At 36.5% G+C, this 21,414-nt stretch overlaps 2 protein-coding genes across 3 annotated transcripts; one reads left to right on the top strand and one right to left on the bottom strand.

The window, feature by feature from the left end:
- LOC109235826 lies at window positions 10,174-11,366 on the bottom strand. The gene is made up of 3 exons (XM_019402077.1): window positions 11,206-11,366; window positions 10,783-11,127; window positions 10,174-10,690 (listed from the first exon to the last, which is right to left on the bottom strand). The coding sequence occupies exons 1-3, from the start codon at window positions 11,364-11,366 to the stop codon at window positions 10,174-10,176; spliced, it is 1,023 nt and encodes a 340-aa protein (XP_019257622.1).
- On the top strand, window positions 15,146-21,005 carry LOC109235186 (cysteine--tRNA ligase 2, cytoplasmic). 2 transcript variants are annotated; one of them, XM_019401179.1, is made up of 10 exons: window positions 15,146-15,479; window positions 16,967-17,030; window positions 17,224-17,385; window positions 18,135-18,305; window positions 18,376-18,657; window positions 18,736-18,861; window positions 19,355-19,579; window positions 19,666-19,782; window positions 20,139-20,602; window positions 20,743-21,005. In XM_019401179.1, exons 1-9 carry the CDS (start codon window positions 15,307-15,309, stop codon window positions 20,562-20,564), a joined length of 1,746 nt encoding a protein of 581 aa, XP_019256724.1. In that variant the 5' UTR covers window positions 15,146-15,306; the 3' UTR covers window positions 20,565-20,602; window positions 20,743-21,005. The 2 variants fall into 2 exon arrangements, with proteins under 2 accessions (XP_019256724.1, XP_019256723.1); XM_019401178.1 differs by having other exon boundaries at window positions 20,139-21,005.

Here is a 21,414-nt window from a genome sequence, read left to right as displayed (position 1 = left end):
TATCAGGATAGGCTTCGACAGCTCAGTCCAGGCAAAAGAGCTATGCCGACCACAAGGTTCGTGATTTGGCATTCATGGTCGGTGAGTGGGTATTGCTTCGAGTGTCGCCTATAAAGGGCGTGATGAGATTTGTGAAGAAGGGCAAGCTTAGCCCTAGGTTCATTGGCCCGTTTGAGATTCTTGATTGAGTGGGAGAGGTGGCTTATAGACTTGCGTTGCCGCCGAGCTTATTAGCCGTGCATCCAGTGTTTCATGTGTCCATGCTTCGGAAGTATCACGGTGATCCATCCCACGTGTTAGATTTCAGCACTGTCCAGTTGAACAAGGACTTGTCTTATGAGGAGGAGACGGTAGCTATTCTAGACCGGCAGGTTCGTCAGTTGAGATCGAAGAGTTTTCCTTCTGTTCGTGTTCAGTGGAGAGGTCAGCCTGCTGAGGCATCGACCTGGGAGTCCGAGTCCGATATGCGGAGCCGTTATCCCCATCTTTTTCCCGACTCAGGTACTTCCTTCTTCTGTCCGTTCGAGGACGAACGGTTGTTTTAGAGGTGGAGAATATGATGACCCAAAAGGTCATCACTTGTTTTTAAATTAAATTTTGCATTTCGAGGCCTTAAAAACCTCTTTTAGCAACACCTCGATGCGTGCACAGTCCGGGAGCGTAGCTGGAAAGCCTATATGTGAAAATCTGTGAAAAATGATAAATTTTGACTATAAAAGTAAATTAATTTGACTTCGGTCAATGTTTTGGGTAAATGGACCCGGACCCGTGACTTGACGGTCCCGGAGGGTCCGTAGGAAAATATGGGACTTGGGCGTATGCCCGAAATCGAATTCCGAGGTCCCAAGCCCGAGAAATGAATTTTTGAAAGAAATTGTTTTCTGAAAAATATAAAGGTTTTTGAAAGTGAAATGTTATGTGAAACCTGAGGTATCGGGCCCGTATTATGGTTCCGGAGCCCGGTACAGGTTCAATATGATTTATATGTGTTGTCGGTAAAGTTTGGTAAGAAACGGAATCCATTTGACGTGATTCGGACCTTAAAGGAAAAATTTGATGTTTAAGAAGTTTTGAGAAATTTCATTGATCTTGAGGTTTAATTCGATGTTCATGATGTTATTTTGGTGATTTGATTACACGAATAAGTCCGTAGGATGTATTTGAGGTTGTGTGTATATTTGGTTTGGAGCCCCGAGGGCTCGAGTGAGTTCTAGATAGGCCACGGAGTGCATTTCGGACTTAGAACATTGCAGATTTTCTCAGCTGGTGTATCAGGTCTGCAGGCTTCGCAAATGCGAAGCCTGGCTCACAAATGCGAGCTCGCAAATGCGACAAACCATCGCAAATGTGAAAGAAGTGGACTGGCAGCCTGAGTCGCAAATGCGACTTCATCATTGCAAATGCGACTTCGCATTTGCGGACAGCCTCTCGCAAATGCGATGATGGCTGGAAGGCTGATGTATCGCAAATGCGACACATGTTTCGCAAATACGAAAGTCCCAAAATCCTGAAGGGTTCGCAAATGCGAGCCCTGTTTCGCAATTCCCACAATAGCCGAGGTCGGGGTTCGCAATTTGCGAACCCCTGTTCGCAATTCCCACATCTGAGACCTGCAACTATACTTAGCCGAATTTTTAACCCATTTTCATATCCTCTCAAAACATAAACACACTTAGGCGATTTTTCAAAGGTCTCTTCTTCTCCAAATCAATTGTAAGTCATTTGTAACTAATTTTCTTCAATCCTTAACATCTTTTAACATGATTTCAACTTTAAATCAATGATTTTCATGGGGGAAATTGGGTGTTTTGGGTAGAACCCAGGTTTTTCAAAAATTGGGGATTTGGACCTCGATTTGAGGTCCGATTTTAAAATAAATTATATATTTGGGTTCGTGGGGGAAAGGGTAATGGGTTTTGGTTCGAACCTCGAGTTTTGACCATGTGGGCCCGGGGGCGATTTTTGACTTTTTGGGTAAAACTTTGGAAAACTCATTTTCATGCATTGGGGTTGATTCATTTAGCATTTATTAATGTAATTAAGTAACTTATGACTAGATACGAGCGAATTGGTGGTGGAATCAAGGGGTAAAGCTATAATTGAATCGTGAATTGTGTTCTTGGCATCGAGGTAAGTGTTTGGTCTAACCTTAGCTTGAGGGACTAGGAGTCGTGTCTTATTTGCTACGTGTTAATTGTGGAGTACGACGTATAGGCATGGTGACGAGTATCTATACGTCGGTGTCAAGCATGCCCGTGAGTCTTGTATCATAATTGTTATGACTCCGCTATGGTTTATTGTGCCTCACATGTTACTATCATCATTGTTCCCTTGCCGGGATGTTTGTTTTGATATTATTGTTGCCTTGTCGGGATGTTGTTGAAATATTATTGTTCCCTTGCCGGGATGTTGTTATATTGCTCTTGTTCCCTTGCCGGGATGTTGTTATATTGCTCTTGTTCCCTTGACGGGATTCTTTGTGGTTGTTGTTGATTTATAACTGGGATCGGGTGGCATGCCTGCCACGAGATAAATAAAATAGGAGCGGGTCGCACGCCTGCCACGAGATATATTAAATGGGAGCGGGTGGCACGCCTGCCACGAGATAAATGAAATGGGAACGGGTGGCACGCCTACCACGAGATATATGAAATGGGAGCGCGGTGGCACGCCTGCCACGAGATATATGAAATGGGATCAGGTTGCACGCCTGCAACGAGATACGTGAAATGGGAGCGGGTTGCACGCCTGCAACAAGATGAGAAATGAAAGTGAATTCTGTCTTTGTTTTCCTTATCCTTGTTAGTGGTTGGATTTTGGTTCCTTTATAATTCTCTTGATATTCTAGTTTACCTGATATTCCTCGAAGCATGCTTTCCCCCTCCCATCTTTACTTGTTTATTTCTGTTTTACTTTCCTCTGTATATTATATAACTGTACAGGTTTATTTGGTAGTCTAGTCTTAGCCTCGTCACTACTTCGCGAGGTTAGGCTAGGCACTTACCAGCACATGGGGTCGGTTGTGTTGATACTACACTCTGCACTCTTTTGTGCAGATCCTAGTGCTGTAGACTTCGGATCGTAGATTGAGTGGTTACCTTCAGGCCACGCGGAGATCCAAGGTAGACCTGCAGGCGTCCGCAGGCCCTGGCGTCTCCTCTATCACTTATTTCCTGTTTCATCTCTTTGATTCTGAGACAGTATATCTTTTATTTTCAGACTTTGTACTTAGCACTCTTAGATCGTCCGTGACACTGTGACACCAGGTTTTGGGTGATTAAGGCTTATGTAGTTGTAATAGATACGGACTTCAGAGATTGTATTATTTTCTTCCGCTTAAATTTGAATTTTCGCTATTTATATGTTATCGCTTTATGTTTGTTAAAAGGAAATAATTGGATAATGAAGTAATTAGTCTTAGAGGATTGGCTTGCCTAGCTCACATTAGTAGGCGCCATCACGACTTCGAGGATGGGAAATCCGGGTCGTGAACAACACCCCCCCCCCTCTTCATTTCTTTCACTCATCTCTCATTTTCAAACTGAAATTTCTCAATTCAAGTTTAAATCATGCCCACGTACTTCTAGAGTGCGTTCATATGTTGGAACACTTTGAGGTAAGGTAGAAGAAAATAAAGAAGTTCACAAAGTAAAGTGCAAGAACTGTGGTCTAGTCTTAAATCTTCGTCTAAAGTGGGTGGGCACAGGCTGTTTAAGGAGGCATATGAAGAGTTGTCTTGAGCGTCCTCCAGAAATTCGTATTTAAGTTGATTTGAGACAATTTGTGTTATTTTAAAATTATTAGACGTATTTATGCGTAATGTTTTAGTTTTAGATTAATTTAAAGTATTATTATGCAATGAAAATTTAGTTTTACTCTTTTTCATTAATTTAGTTGTTGTTAAATGTAAACTTTAATTTGTAAGTTTGAAATAAAAAAAAGAACTTGCAAATATACGTGCAATTTTTTTCCATCTTCATTGTATTTTATTATCTTAAATTCTTAATGAAATATTCAAAATTTCAAATATAAGGATTTTAAAGCCTTTACATCCTTTTATTCAAACACTCTTTTTATAAAATTATTTTTTTGTTTTATATTTTTACTTTATATTAATATAAATTACGATAGTTATACAAAATACCAAAAAAAATAACATTAACCCGGCCCGACCCACCCGTTAAACACCTTTAGTATAAACTCACGAATGTATATTAAATTACTCCCTGTCAGAAGCAGAAGATTCTCTACATGACAACATTAGGAAAAATCAAGGCCCGTAAAACTATTTATTTCCTCATGTAGGGACCGAATATCAAAATCAGGTGTTGTGTACACCCTTTAGGTGGTGCTTTAATTTCTTCTATGGATGACAAGATGCGGGAAACGAGGCTCAGATGGTTCGGGCACGTATGGAGGAGAAGCCCAAATGCCCCAATAAGGAGGTGTGAGCGGTTGAATTTTGCGGGTACGAGAAGAGGTAGAGGACGGCCTAAAAAGTATTGGGGAGAAGTGATCAGACAGGACATGACCGTTGATAGGAAGGTGTGGAAGTCGAGCATTAGGGTCTGTAGATTAGGAGGTAGTTGAACATTTAAGGCTATTCTGGTAGGGTTTTGTCTTAGACTGCTAGTGGTAATTAATTTTGTGTTCACAATGTTCTCCCGTTTTTCATTAATGTGGGGCTTCTATGCTGTTTATTGTTATTGCTCTTCATTTATCCTCTGGTTCTTATATTGTTGTCATTATTTCTATTATTTTTTGTTGATAGTAGTGATATATTGTCTCTCTTTTCGTTTTCTTGAGCCGATGGTCTACCGAAAACACCCTCTCTACTCCCTCGACATAAGGTAAGGTCTGCATACTACCCTCCCCAGATCCCACTTGTAAAATTTTACTGGGTTGTTGTTGGTAGCCGACTGGGTTCCTCATAATGTTTTGTAAGGAAAAAAAAGGTTTAAATTTGGTCTTAAGCAATACATAATATTCAATATACTTTCGAAAAAATTACGCTCAAATACAATTGATACCATGATGCTACCAAAATTGGCCCATATTTTTAAATGCTACCAAAACTAGCCCACATTGTATATGATATGTAAAAATTATTTCATCCTTTAGCCCTAGTAGTTGCTAACAAGAAAAACAAATGATAAAAAGACTTTCTCTCGCCTTCTTCGCTGCCTCCTCACTCTTTCCATCACCTTCTCCACCAGAACCCCTTCCCTTTTCATCGTCTTCCATTACACTCTGTTCCTACCTTTTCACAGAAAATATTTTCTCACCTATTTCATTTTTTTCCTTGTCACACCACACAAGTTGTATCCTTTGAATTTGAATTGTAGTTTTAGATCTGAAAAAGCCATCTTAATTGAAGCTCAAAGCTCCATGATATGGGCCATGGATGTCCCTGTGCATCAAACTCAATTGTGTGAAGAATTTTTGACGGAAAATTTTCGATTCTACTGCTGGGTTCTCTAAAAAATCGACTCGAATGTTTTGAATTTTTTTAATTCGAATAACATTGTGACTATATTCTTCAATTTGGATGGGTGTTGATTAACAATGGTATTATTAATTGGTGAGGCAAATTTTTGGTGTTAAAATAGAGGTGTGGCGAAGGACATAAGGTGTTTTCTAGTTTAAATTTTGTATAATTGGTATTTATACACACTTATACAATATTGTATAATTATGTATAATTGTGTATAAATATATATAAATATGTATATTTGTGTATAATGTTATATAAATATATTTTTCCATTGTACAATATTGTGTGTGTGTGTGTGTGTATATATATATATATATATATATATATATATATATAGATATATTGTTAGTGTATAATTGGCTCCATGAAAGTTTGATACTTTCTTCTCGTCTTCTCGTCTTCTTATTTTTCTTATTTTTTATATATATTATTATATATATAATGTACATGTACAATTAAAACTAAAATTGAAATGTTTGTATTTGTTTTTTTCTGCCAAATTACAGGCTTGCAGCATTTTTTTTTTATTTCTACCATTTGAAACTTGGGGAAGAAACAAATATAAGATTTGACAAAGATCCTTCCATTAAATTAATAGTTCTAAAATATATCTCTATTCTCATTTTATCATCTAAACAGTCTAAGTCTCCTCTAGAATTGTAGATGTTTCTACTGCTTCCACTTCTACACAATTTTACATTAAGAAAAGCAAATTCAAATATAAAAGCCTTACGTGTTTTCATAAAATAAATGCCACCATTGAAGTTGATCGTTTCAATTGGAATCTGTGCAAAGCGTAGAAATTTATGAAGAAGGAATAATAGTAGTAGTTGGTGGTGTAAAAAAGCTTTTTTCGGACCTTAGCCTTTTATCTTTGGGCTATAAATTTTAAAGTTGTAACTGGGCTAACTAATTGCAATGTATGTGTATGAATTGTACTTATGTGTAATTCTCCCTATATTTTCATGGGGTTTTGATACAGTTACCCACGAAAATAAAACTATTTACCCTTGTCTACCCATTTATTTTTCTACCCATAAACTAATTACATTTCCTACCCATAGTAGTTTTTGTGGAAAATCTTTTCTTTATTCTCCCATCCTTTTTTATTTCTATGCTTCTTTTCTTTTCTTTTTTTTTCTTTTCTCCTTTTCTTTTTTCTCGTTTTCTTTTTTTTTCCTTTTCAAATTTCATTTAACTTCTTTTTTTATACTCTTTTTCTCTTCATAATCTAATTTCATTTATTGTTTTCACTATTTTTTATTATTCTTTTTTTATATTATTACTAAAAAAAATTAAATTGTGTACCAATTAAATGTAGTTAATACAATCAAAAAATATTAACTAACATATGATACCAGTATAGTATATAGCTATACCAATAGGGTATACAATTGTACGCAAAGAGTTAAAAAAATTTTAATTCAATTATTAAACTGAAATAATATCACTTGCCAATAAAAATTTCAAAAAAATTCTAAAAGGATCTAAATGTAAGAGCATACCGTTACATTATATAGTATACTATAGTATTTTTATTTTTTTTGTATTTTCAATTTGCAAAAGGGAAAAGGCAAGTGAATTTACGGGTAATAAGTGTACTATTATAGTATATTGTATACTATTACAGCATACTGTTACAGTATATTGCATACTGTTACAGTATACTATAACAATATATTGTATACTATAATAGTATACTGTTGCAGTATAACTATATACTCCTATAGTATATTGTATACTATAACATTCTTCTTCGATTATTACAATATACCGTTGCAGTATATTGTAAACTATAATAGTATATTGTTGTAACATAGCTATATACTCCTACAGCATATTGTATACCGTAGCAGTATACTATTGGGTAGTTGTGTTCTTTTTAGATTTTCAGCTGAAATTTCCAACTCAATCACCTCAAATCAGCTCCAATCCTATCAAATTTTTCCTCCCCGCTAATTCCAGCCGCAACTTGCAAACAAAAAACGTTAGTGAGAACAAAAGAGAAAAGGGAAGACGGCAAAACCAAAAAAACAGAGGGAAAAGGAACATAAAGAAATAAGGGAAAGGAACATTGAAGCAACTACTGAATTCCAACAAACCAACAATCTTTCCCAAATTTCAAATAAAATTAGATCCTTAACTACACCATCGAATGCTTTCAACTTCCACTATTAATTAGCTAGACATTTATAAGTTTCTCCCAGCATGTCTAAAATATGCCAATTTGAACAACGAAGGCTCAATAAATCTCAATACACTCATTCTTCGGCTTCCACGCAACATGCAATACACACAGCAGAAGTCAAACATATGACAACAATGAAAAACAGCAAAATCATTTAAATCAGTTACCCTTCAACCATCAATGACAAGATCTTAACAATATTTGTTCCCAATTGATGATACAAGCCAATTCTTACAATAAATATTCATTTTTTCTCAATCCTAGCAAAAAAATTACCTTGATCATTGCGGGTAGTAAAAATAATAATTCCAGTTTCATCACCCACCAAACACTCAGTAAGACGATTTCTCTGTGTAATTGGCTTTTTACTAATAACCTTTACAATTATATTAATCCCAAAATCCGATGATCGAAGCTGATTCACTTTTTTAGATCCCACTTGCTGCTTCTTCTGCTCTGCCATTTTTTTCAACTCTTTTTTCCTGAATACCTATTTAATTCCCAGAAAAGAAATTCAGGAATTTTAATTAAAAAAACAAATACAGCAAATCCTGACATAAAGATTGTATTTTTTCATGTTTTTGCACAGATTTAGTTGTTTTGACCAAAAAAAAAAGAGAACATACTTGAAGATCGACTTCGCCGGAGAATGATACGAGATTTGTTAGATTTTTCATGCTTTTGCATAAATTTTTTCATGTTTTTGCACAAATCCTGGTCTATTTCTTCGAAGGCAGGTTTTTCAGCCATGGTTTGAATCTCTATTTCACCACTTGAGGTTCTCTTTCAAGATTCCTTGTTAGCGGGAACTATTCCTTTTGTTTGCAGGTTGCGGCTGGAATTAGCAGGTAAATAGTTTGGGCCGCATGGGTAGGAGTGGTAAATAATTTGGGCCTGGGCATTAAAGGGTAAATAGTTTGAAATTAATGTGTATAAAGTGAGATTTTCTCTATTTACATACCACATTAGAGCCAGTATCGTGATATTACAAGATTTAAATACCACCACATAAGGACATCAGATGACAAAAATAAACCTAAAATATATTATAGATTTACCGTCCATAAGTTATATCAAATGTGATATCAATATTTCTATATTATTTGATAGTATATTAGTTTTATCATTTGTGTACAAATTTCGATGCCTCTTCATTTCAAATTAAATGTCCACCTTGACTTCGAATAATAGCAACTTTTCCAAAAACAAACTTTCGTACATTTAACATTCCACATAATTACTTAATCATGTCTTTAATACGCCTTTCACGTGCGGATATAGTTCTTTTGCATAAGGCCAAGCACGTGGATATTCCTGCGATAATAGGTAGAGGTGAGACTCGAAACCATGACTTATGTCTATTCTGATACCATGCTGAATGGTGTGACCATCTTATCTAAAAGCTTGAGCGGTTAGAGAGAGCGCACTTTTTATTACTTAATTATGTCAAACGTCAATGCATACTCTTAAAATTGCGCATTCTAATTGTGAACATTTTTGGTTGTACAAAATTTGACAAGACTCATATTGAATGACTAGAGACCTTATTGATCACAAACCTATTATGGTTGAATATAGAATATGTACAAAAACATAAAGTCGGAGCTCCTACCGGATGTGAGGTGGGATGTGAGAGAGAAGCAAAAAAGTCTTTAAAGGAAATAAGATGCTCAAGTGAAACTTCTTAAATATGGCAGCAATAATGTAGTAGTGGGAGGTAACATGTGCCTCCGTGGAATAGGCCGAGTTGCGCATAAGATTATCCGGCACCATAGCTATAAAATAAATGACAACATCGTCAGAAGTCTAATGCAACCCTTGATATGCAAACCTTGACAGAATTGCGTAGAGACTAAGATAAGTCAATGTAAAACACAAACATACAAAACTTCTTACATTGATAAACTATACTGCTAAGTTGCTAGAACACGGGTGTGCGTGTCCGACACGGGGACAGATCTAGAGGTCGAATCCTTCGAGATGTAAATTCTAAGATTCTGAGATACAGATCCTAGTACGAATACTAGCGGGGATCCGGCTAAAAATAATTCAAAAAGACATAAATATAAAATTATGAGAAATTTTGGGGAATACTTACGTATAGTTTTGTAAAGTGTGAATATCTTTTTTTATTATCAAGTTGTAGATAAGTAAAGGATTGATTTCCTAGATAAGCTGTGTTATTTTCTTCCCTAGTCTGGGTTGCACCAGATCTGTTGCATATATGTGTTATCATAATTCTGACTCCAAACATGCTGAATAATATTCTGGAATTGTGGAAGTTCTATGACATTTGTGTATAGTCTAAATGGTTTAGGATGTAATTATTTCTGCCCACCACATTTTATTAGGATAAGGGAGTGATCAGAGACTGAAGGATTCATGAAATATGCCTCCACATGACCATATTGTTGTATCCACTGATAGTTCTCCAAAGTTCAATCTATCTTGCTATATACTCTTGAACCAGTACCTTGTTCGTTTGTCCAAGTTAAATGCCATCCTTTAGCTCTAAGAGGGGTAAGCTGTAGAAATCAATCACATCTTTGAATCGCCGTGTTTCAGCAATGGTTACAGGGGACCCTATTCTATCCTCATAAGATAGTAAATTGTTAAAGTCTTCACTAAGCCGCCATGGCTCCTGAGCCTGCATATTTATCTGTGTAATATCCCTCCATAAAGTGTCCCTTTGATGGCCATCATTCTGGGCATAGATGGTACCGAGATATGAGGTAATTTGAGTTATGCTATCCTCCACTAGACAATGGATGAATTGATATGTAGTTTGAATAATCTGAAGTTGTATATGTGCGCTCCACAGAATCCAAATTCGACCATTTTCAGCATAAGGATAATTGCAGTAAACATTCCACCCCTGAGCAATCTTTTTTTGTATTTTCTTAGCCTTATGTTCTTTTACTCTAGTTTCAATACGCCCCATTACATCTACCTTATTTTTAGCCAGAAAGGTCTTTACCTCCTTCTGCTTATGGGTCTGGTTCAGGCCCCTAATATTCCAAGCGACAATGATCATTGAGGGTTGTAATTTGGAGGGCATGATGGACCTGGATCCTTATGTTGCCCTCCTCTCCCATCATACCTTAGCTCAGCAATTGCCTTCCCTTTATCATTGCTAGCTAGTATTTCACTCACAAGATTACAGCATATGTCATTTTGAGGGTTGACCCCGTCTTTGGTATGATATGGCATAGGAATTTTTTGTTGTACATGCTCTATACTCTTCCTAACCATCTCAGTGCAATCAGGCTCATGAGCAGGGTCTGCTTGCAGGGCTTCCTTCCTCAGTGGTTCTGGCTCTGTTTCAGCATTCACTTCTGGCTTTTTCACCAGCCATGTCTGCTTTACAATCCTAGTTGGCTTCTTTGCTCCTCTTTTTTTTCTTCTCGGCTTTCCCATTTCCTTGTTATCATCCTCTTCATTACAGCTTTTGTTGTGCCAGCAGTCAATAGAATCATGACCAAATTTCAGACAGTCATTACACAAAATAGGTCTCTAATCATACTCAATAGTCTGCACCATTGGGCCAAAAGGTGACTCTATTTCTAGCTGGTCTAGAAAAGGATAGGCAACATCCATCTCCACAAGAACCCTAGCATAGGATATCTTCTCATAATGAGCAGTGAATTTATCAGTGTATAGGGGCTTGCCCATCATACTAGCCATTTTGCTTAGAGCCTCAGTCAACCAATATCCTACTGGTAGCCCAGGGAATCTCACTCAAAACTGGCATTATGCTTAGTATGTCTTTGTTGAATGAGAAATCAATTTCCCATAGCCTTAGCACCATTGGTTTGTTCCTGTATGTATATGGCCCTGACTGGAGAACTTGGTCCCTATCAGCTATGGTGTGAAATTTGAAGATACAATATCACTCAGAATGAATTAGTATCTGAGGTTTAGTAAAAAAATTCCATACATTCATAACAAAGTTCTCCATAGCTTTTTCATAAGGATTTTCTCCTATTATGTACCCAATTAGAGAAGTTTTCCAATAATTTGCCTGAGATTGTAAATCCCCCTCGTTCAATTTAACAATTCGCTTACCATCTCTATCAATTGGAGGAACAAAAGACAAGGGTTTACTCATTTGTGAGCTGCGATTCCCTCGTACAATGTCAGCTGCTGTAGGAGTTGGCTTTTCAATCCACTCGCTTTAGAGTACTGTAATCGCGAGCTGCCTGTATCGTTGTTCCATCCGCTTTGACAGGTTGAAGTTGCACATCACCTTCAGAACAACTAGTTTCATGAACTCCCTCAATCGATTGGTATTTCTGTGGTAAAAACTCCCAAATGTGAGTGGTGGTAATTCCTTTTGTATGCCGTTTGCTGGAGTGATTAACTTCCCCGACTGCATAGTAGTGTTATGCACAGTTTTTCGGCGACGAGCCATATTTTCCGGTCACAATCGCATTCCTTGCTATCGTGCTCCGAGAGCAACGGTTATCGTGGATAACTTTTTCTTAAGCTGAAATTTGCGCGGGAAAATGACACTGTATAGCCGTTTTCAATATATAGTAACCGAAAAATATATTTTTTTTTGTATATCTTTCGTATATATATACATTCTGTATGTTATATACAAAAAGTATATAAATTTAATATACTTTTTCGGCTACTAAATATAAATAATTTTTGGCGCGGGCTAAAAGTGATAATAGCCCTTACCTTGAAGTTTGTTTTGTGTTTGCTGCTCCAGCCAAATCGAGCTCTAAAATAGGGGTTTTGACACAGTTACCCACAAAAATAAAACTATTTACCCTTGTCTACCCATTTATTTTTCTACCCATAAACTAATTATATTTCCTACCCATAGTAGGTTTTATGGGGAATTTTCTCTTTATTCTCCAATTCTTTTTTATTTCTATGCTTCTTTTCTTTTCTTTTTTCTCGTTTTCTTCTTATTTTTCTCTTTTTTCCTATTCTAATTTCATTTAACTTTTTTTTATATTCTTTTTCTCTTCATAATCTAATTTCATTTACTATTTTCACTATTTTTTATTATTTTTTTTTATATATCATTACTAAAGAAAAATCAAATTGTGTACCAATTAAATGTAGCTAATACAACAACAATACAACAACAACAACAACAACAACAACAACAACAACAACAAACCCAGTTTGATCCAACAGTAGGGTTGGGGTAGGGTAGTCTGTACGCAGACCTTACCCCTACCTAATGCAGGTAGAGAGGCTGTTTCCAATAGACCCTCGGCTCAGGAAGGGCAAGAAGAAAAAGAGGAAAGCAAGGGAGGAAGAAAGATGGAAGATAAAAGAAAAAGGGAGAGATACAGGATAAGTGGTACCAAATAATAGCAACATGGAATACAATACCTGAGGCAAACAAAACCACATAACATAATAAAAATCTAAAAATATGAAGGGACATGCATACTACTAAGACTATCGGTGAACAACTATAAACTACCTACTAACCCTCTACCTTAATCCTCGACCTCCACACTCTCCTATCAAGGGTCATATCCTCAGTGAGCTGAAGCAGCGCCATGTCCTGCCTAATCACCTCTCCCCAATACTTCTTAGGCCTACCTCGACCTCTTCTCAAACTCTCCATGGCCAACCTCTCACACCTCCTAACTGGGGCATCAATGCTTCTTCTCTTAACATGTCCGAACCATCGCAGCCACGACTCCCGCATCTTGTCCTCCACGGAGGCTACTCCCACTCTATCTCGGATATCTTCATTCCTAATCCTATCGCTCCTGGTACACCCACACATCCATCTCAACATCCTCATCTCTGCTACTCTCATCTTCGGCACGTGGGAGTTCTTGACTGGCCAACACTCAGCCCCATACAGCATAGCCGGTCGAACCACCACTCTATAAAACTTACTCTAAATGTAGCTAATACAATCAAAAAAAATATTAACTAACATTTGATACTAGTATAGTATATAGTTATACCAACAGGGTATACAATTATACACAAAGAGTTAAAAAAAAGTTTAATTCAATTATTAAAGTGAAATAATATCAGTTGTCAATAAAATTTCAAAAAATTCTAAAAGGATCTAATTGTAAGAGTATACCGTTACATTATATAACATACTATAATATTTTTTTTTATTTTCTTTTGCATTTTCAATTTGCCGCTCACGCTGGGTAAAAGCGTAAAGCAAATTAAAAGAGAAAAGGCAAGTGAATTTACGGGTAATAAATACTATTATAGTATATTGTATACTATTACAACATATTATTACAGTATATTGCATATTATTATAATATACTATAACAATATATTGTATACTATAATAGTATACTGTTGCAGTATAACTATATACTCCTATAGTATATTGTATACTGTAGCGGTATACTGTTAAGTAACCGTGTTCTTCTTCTATTATTACAATATACCGTTGCAGTATATTGTTAACTATAATAGTATACTGTTGCAGTATAGCTATATACTCCTACAACATATTGTATACTGTAGCGGTATACTGTAGCTATGTTCTTCTTCGATTTTCAATTGAAAATTTCGATCTCAATCACCTCAAATCAGCTCCAAATGCTATCAAATTTCAGTATGAACTTCCAGAAGGTACTATAAGCAATATTTAACAGCACCCACTTTGAATGAAATAAGAAATCTTCAAAAATAAAATTGAGCTTCAAGCCCAACAATGGTGGATATTCAGATACACATATTGGTGGATTTCAAGTTTCCGTGAGGAATATCATTATTCTAGAGGCCTTCATGCATGAAAGCTAAGGCCTTAGCTACAGTGGCTGCAATTCCTAATCTGCTTATTGCCCAGTCGAAAATTTGGTTGCCCTGAGATGCTGAAATGGACAGTTATATGCAGTAACTTTACCTTTTCATATTCATTTTCTATGTATGATGTACAAACTTGTTACCAGATTATTTTTTATATAGGAAAAAAGTCGATGGGTAGGAGTAGTAAATAGTTTGGGTCTGGATATTAAAGAGTAAATAATTTAAAATTAATGGGTATAAAGTGAGGTTTTCTCTCTAAAATACATGAGCCCAGCTCAAACTAAGCAACTTACAAGTCGGCCCATCTTACTTTCACCAGTTTATTCCTTTAACTTAAAGCAAAAGAAATTGCATTAAATGTGATTAAACAATTATTTAATAATTAGGTGATTTACATTGATAGGGAGTGCACAAATTCGAATTAATTGAATTCCAAATTAGACTAGTACCGTATATAGTGTAAAACTAAAAAAAATTACAGTTTCACTTAAGAATAACACTCTTTTATTAATACTAACAATCTGATTAGCATAATTTTGTATTAGTATTTCCTATTTTGTATCTCTTAATTTAGTTTTGCTCATTATTGATGTAATCTTTTAACAAATATATACCAAACCTTTTACTTTCCAAATAAAAATATAGTAATCAAATATAACATCTTTTTTTCCAAACATAACTACCTTATTTAAACAAAAAGTACAAAAGAGAAAAGCGGAAGAAAGGGAAATAAAAATAACGATTCCTCGAATCTCTCTCTTTTACCTTAATACACACATTTGAGCGGCCGTAACTAGGGTTTTTGTACTACGAGGAGAAAATCGATTTTCCGTTCCGGTCGATCGGAGAAATTCGTTTAAAAATGGTGAAAGAGAAGATTGAATTTCAGGTCTATAACACAATGACGAAACAAAAGGAGTTTTTCATACCGAAGGAACCAGGTAAGGTGAAAATGTACGTTTGCGGCGTTACCAGTTATGATTTCAGTCATATAGGCCATGCTCGAGCTTACGTCGCCTTTGACGTCCTCTACAGGTCAAATTTAATTCAATTTTAAATGTATTAATTGGATATTTATATTTTTGCTTCGATTAGAGTTGTTTGTAATTTTTGACGTGTTGATTTGTTGCTGAGTTATGTGTTGGTGTAAAATTGTGCTGAAATTAGTTCGTAGGGAAGGTTGATTGATAGAGAAATGATTTGAGATTTAGAAAATGGGAAGTAAGTAAACACTTGCATTTAGCAGAATTCTGTTTTTATTTATGATGGTGGTGTTCAGGCCAGCTTGCGCGTACCTCAGCTATTCCACCGGTTACTTGCTACATATCAGAACAGGAACTGGGCACGCAGGGAGGGGAAGTCGATTGATAGAAAAACATGATTGGAGATTTAGGAAAATCAGAAGTCTGAGTAAAATAGTTGCATTTAGGAGAATTTTGTTTTTATTTATGACGGTGGTGTCTGGGCTAGCTTGTGCGCTCCTCGATTATTCCACCGGGTACCTGCTACTTGCTACCTATCAACACAGGAATCGAGTAACTTTGCCCCCCTCAAGGCTTAGGCAGTACGTAGGGGAAAGTGATTGATAGAAAAACATGATTGGAGATCTAGGAAAATTGTAAGTCTGAGTAAAACAGGTGCATTTAGAAGAATTTAGTTTTTATTTATGATGGTGGTGTTCAGGCCAGCTTGCACATACCTGGACTAGTACACCGAGTACTTGGTACCTATCAACACAGGAACTGGGTAACTTTGCCCGCTAAGGCTTATGCAGATGGGAGAAATCACCGAGTGTTCATTTAGTGGAATTTGGGGGATCTAATTGGAGTTGTTGTGAAATAGCTAGTTTGAATAGAACTGGAAAGTTTGATTTTGTTTGTTGTATGTGAGTGAAAGAAGTAGGGGAAGTTGGTGATTGAGAAACATGATTGGAAATTTGAGTAAAACATTGTCTCATTGAGGGAACTTGGGGGATCTAATTGAACTATTCTGGAATTTGGGGGAGGAGAACAATGAGGTCTCTGGTGTAAATCCTGTGCATGCAAAAATACTAGGTGATTTCATCTCATCTGCCTAAGTCTTGGTGGGCAGAGTTATCCAGTACCACTACCAGTGCTGGTGGGAGGTAGCAGGTACCCGGTGGTTGGTAATGTATTGTATTGCATTTTCTATAGAATAAGTTTGTGCCTGTCGTAACGTGTTATACGTGGTTGGTGCAATTTTTCACCTGTTTACTAGATTAACTTGGACTTAGCAGCTCCTTGAAGTCATTGAACATGGGAACCAAAAAGAGCTTTACTTGCCTACAAAAAGGAGAAAAGAAAAAAAGAAAGAAAAGAACCCATGAAGAGCTTTTGTTTTAACTTGTATCTGTTTCGATTATTGTGGAACTTATCTTATCTATCTTGTGTTTTTCTGTGGCTCAATGTTGGTGCATTTATATTAGTTCTTTTAGATGTCTGATTGTTTTTACTTCAAAATACTGACAGTCGATGGAAATTTCCTTAATTTGGAATTTACAGATATCTGAAATACTTGGGATACGATGTTGTGTATGTGCGCAATTTCACTGATGTAGATGACAAGGTGAGATTCACTTTTATTTGGGGAGTAAGTCTCTTTTTTGGTCCTCTCTCCCAAGATAAAAGGAATTTCTTGACCTAAGAAAAGGAAACAATTTATTCTAGACCTTCTTATATTTATTTTCTGATAAACTTGGCAATATCAGTTAGCTCACGTTATATAATACTTCAGATGCATAACAGTCTGTTCTTTCCAGATAATTAAGCGGGCTAATGAGACTGGAGAAGACCCAATTGCTTTGAGTGGTCGATTCTGCCAAGAATTTCTAAAAGACATGGATGATCTCCAGTGCCTCCTACCGACTCATCAGCCTCGTGTTACTGACCATATGGAGCAGATAAAGGAAATGATAGCTAAGGTTCTCACGTCTAATTAATCTCTTCCACACCCTGTTCTGACAATTAAAAGCTTATTGATGTGCTCCCTCCCATTTCTCCCTGTAATAACAAAATTAAGTAGGAATCTCACTTGAGAAGGGACAGGGTTTGGAGATGGTGTTGGAAGTAGAATCTGTATGTCCATAGAGATGTAACGCCTGATACTTTTTCCATATGTTCTCTGTTCTATTAAAGCTGCTATTGCATTTTTCTGAGGCACTCTTTTCTCTATTATCTTTTTGCCGGAGGGAGGTTGTGATAGACTCCATATTTGGATAGAAATGTTATCTGAATACTATTGAAAACCATGAATGCCATTTTGCTAGTTGGGATTCATCTCGCGATGCTTATTTGTCGTTATATGTGGTTTCTCCTACTCTGAAGTTTAACAACATGAATACTGATCTAAACAATAACAAAAACCATGAATTCTGATCTTGTAATGCAAATTTGTTTCTTCATTATTAGTGCTTTTGAAAAAACAAAGGCTAAGAACTTCATTCCGAGATTGTATCCTTTATACTGAAAGAGAGGCTGGAATGTTTGTTCTTGTATATAATGAGAGAAAATGTATATGTCGAAAGGATGAAAATGCGGTCAGGAAAAGTAAAACTCTGTCTTTGATGAGAGAGTTCAAAATCTCTGTTTTTCTTCTTCCCCAGATATGCTCTGCTTTCTTCTAAATGATAGTATTGTTTATGTGCTAATGATCTTCAGGTCTCGCCTGCAGATAATAACCAATGGCTGTGCATACACAATTAATGGAGATGTTTATTTCTCTGTCGATAGTTTTCCAGAGTATGGTCGATTATCTGGACGAAAATTAGAAGATAATCGAGCTGGAGAACGCGTTGCAGTTGATTCAAGAAAGCGAAATGCTGCTGACTTTGCCTTGTGGAAGGTGGGAAATTTTCTTTACTGTTCTACAAAGTTCTGTTTTAGCCTTACATGCCAATTTCATTTCTTTACAGGCTGCAAAGCCTGGTGAACCAAGTTGGGAGAGCCCCTGGGGTCCTGGAAGACCAGGTTGGCATATAGAATGCAGTGCAATGAGTGCGCAGTATCTGACACATTCCTTTGATATACATGGTGGCGGAATGGACTTGACTTTTCCTCACCATGAAAATGAGATTGCCCAGAGTTGCGCTGCTTGCCCGGAGAGTAACATTAGCTACTGGATGCATAATGGTTTTGTAACTATAGACGATGAGAAAATGTCGAAATCCTTGGGGAACTTCTTCACTATACGTGAGGTATAATGTCCTCATTAGCTACTGTCTTAATGTGGTTCTTTTTATAATGCTCTGGTTCATAGCATACATGTTTTGTAGGTTACTCGATTGTATCATCCCATTGCATTGAGGTACTTCTTGTTGGGGATGCACTACCGGTCTCCTGTTAATTACTCAATATCACAGATAGAAATTGCTTCAGAATCTGTGTTCTACCTTTATCAGGTCAGGAAAAAGCTTTAATGTTTACTTTATTATTATATATGAAATCTGTTACCATTTCAAAAAAAAAAAAAAGAAGGAAAGAGCTTTTATGTCCTTTTTATTACCACATAGTTCAATTATTTATGCTTCTTAATGACTGATACAAGCAATTCCAATGCCAATCTTTTGGAGTCTCTTTAATTTCTGGCTGTTCATACTTAATTTCTTTGTATATCTGCAGTCAAGAACATATCTCACAGGCTGCTTTTAGTGGCTTGTAGTTCTATTGCTACTGCGTATGCACAATAACTGAACTGAGTAATATGCTTTATGGTTTCAGCAATGTACTAGTTCAATAAAAAATGAAAGGTTGTATGAACCTTTTAGATCTACTTGTGATCTTTCTCCTATTAGATGAATGTTCATGCGACTTTGAAACTTTGTCTTGCCAAGATAGATTTGTATTTAGCATCTGTTTTTAGCCATTTATTCGGGTTATTTTTGTGGTTGACAGACCTTACTTGATTGTGAAGAAGCCTTGTCAGTATTCCAACAAGGAACTGAAACTGAAACCGAAGTAAGGGGGGTGCGTGTTAGCCCTCAGGCCCAAGAATGCATAAAGAAGCTGCGTAATGAGTTGGAGACAAAACTTTCTGATGATTTGCATACACCTACTATCTTAAATGCCGCTCTTCAGGAAGCCCTTAGACTTATGAATAGTTCTTTGAACATGCTGAAGGTGGGAAGTCTACAATTTTTTTTCACTTCTGCACATGGCGGTTGTGATTTGACTGAAGTAATCCATTGTCTTTTGATACTTTCCAGAAAAAGCAGCAAAAGAAACAACAATTGTCTGCTGTTTTGTCCCTAGCTGAGCTCCTGAAAGAAGTGAAGGCAGTGTTGGATGTCCTTGGATTGCTCTCTAGTTCAACTTGTGCTGAGGTGCTGTCAAAATTATTACTCCCTATCTCTCAATAATTTTGGCACTCTTTTCTTTTACTTCGGTTTTAAAAAAGATTAGCATCTTTCTATATTTAGAACTAGTAAACATTTACATTTCCCATTGTGTCAGACTTGTCATAGCCCTCATCCGGTACAAAAATATTTTTTTTACAAGGGCACTTGTGGTATTTTAAAACCATATTTGGTTTGTGTGTCCAAAGTCTTTCTTTTTCTGTACTCTTGTTTCAAGTCGAGCAATCTCAAACAAACTGGAATAGATGGTACTTTATGTTCCTATTACTATATGACAATTTCAGATGTTGGGTCTCATTTAACTCATTTATTTTGTTGCGCAGGTTTTGCAGCAGTTTAAAGAGAGAGCATTGAAAAGAGCTGAATTGACGGAGGAAGATATTTTGCATGCAATTGAGGAAAGAACACTAGCGAGGAAAAATAAGGAGTTTGCAAGAAGTGATCAGATTAGAAGTGATTTAGTGGCCAAGGGAATTGCTTTAATGGATATAGGTACAGAAACAGTTTGGAGGCCTTGTGTAAGACCTGAACCAGAGCAGCCTGCTGCACCAGCTCAACAAGAGCAATCTGCTGCCGCAGTGCAAAAAGAAAAGCCTGTTGCACCATCTCAACAAAAACAGTCTGCTGCAGCACCACAAAAAGAACAGCCTGTTGCACCATCTCAACCAAAACAGTCTGCTGCAGCACCGCAAAAAGAACAGCCTGCTGCACCACTTCAACAAGAACAGCCTGCAGTGCCGCCTCAGTAGCCCTTCTCTGATGGCTCAAGTGGAAATTCTTTTCCCAAGTAATCTTCATACTTATTTGCGCTCATTAACTTGTGAACTAGACAGTTTATAGATGAGACATACATGATACTACTTATAGAATTGGGCATGTAGCTAAGATGAGCTGAAGAACTTTTTTCCTGGTTCATTCTTTTTACAGAAAAAAAGGGGAAGATGACCTGAGGCTCAGTGCCCAGTTTCTGTTACATTTCGTTGCACATTGAACCCTTTGCCCTTAAAACCCTGCAGCTGAAGGAGCTGACATTTTTTCTGTTTAGGTTAAGTCGTCTGATTGACATGTAAACTTTATCATTGTTGTACCAATACTATGATCTTGACATATAGCACCAGCATTTTGAGATATTCTTAGATATCGTTCTCTATACTGATTGAATAAAACTGGTCCCAATATTTGCTATTTTATACTATTTGTTTTGCTGCAGTATATTGTTTCTCTGGCATTGTTTTATGAATCTGAAAATTGATTCTGGTGCATTTGTGTATGTATTTATGTATCGGACACTCGTTTGGAAATTGTCCATTACTTTATACCATAATTTGCTGTTGTTTATCTGTGTATTTTTAGTTAATTGAGTAAAAATTATCATTTTTCTTACTAAATACTGCTGAATTCTACATAAAGCAACTTGTTCTACCTTACTACATTAATAAACGTATTGCGTTCCCTGTACTGATTGTAATGCTTGCATTAATACCTATGCAACTAAATTGAATTCTAGTAATAATACCTAGAAAAAGGTGGAATACTTTCTCATGTTTAAATAAATAATTAACAGGATGAGATGTAATGTTCATATGAAGGAATAACAGT

Source organism: Nicotiana attenuata, chromosome 12 (genome assembly GCF_001879085.1).
Source record: "Nicotiana attenuata strain UT chromosome 12, NIATTr2, whole genome shotgun sequence".
Taxonomy (NCBI): domain Eukaryota; kingdom Viridiplantae; phylum Streptophyta; class Magnoliopsida; order Solanales; family Solanaceae; genus Nicotiana; species Nicotiana attenuata.
The sequence above is the reverse complement of the archived record's forward strand: the minus strand, read 5'-3'. Positions and strand labels throughout refer to the sequence as shown.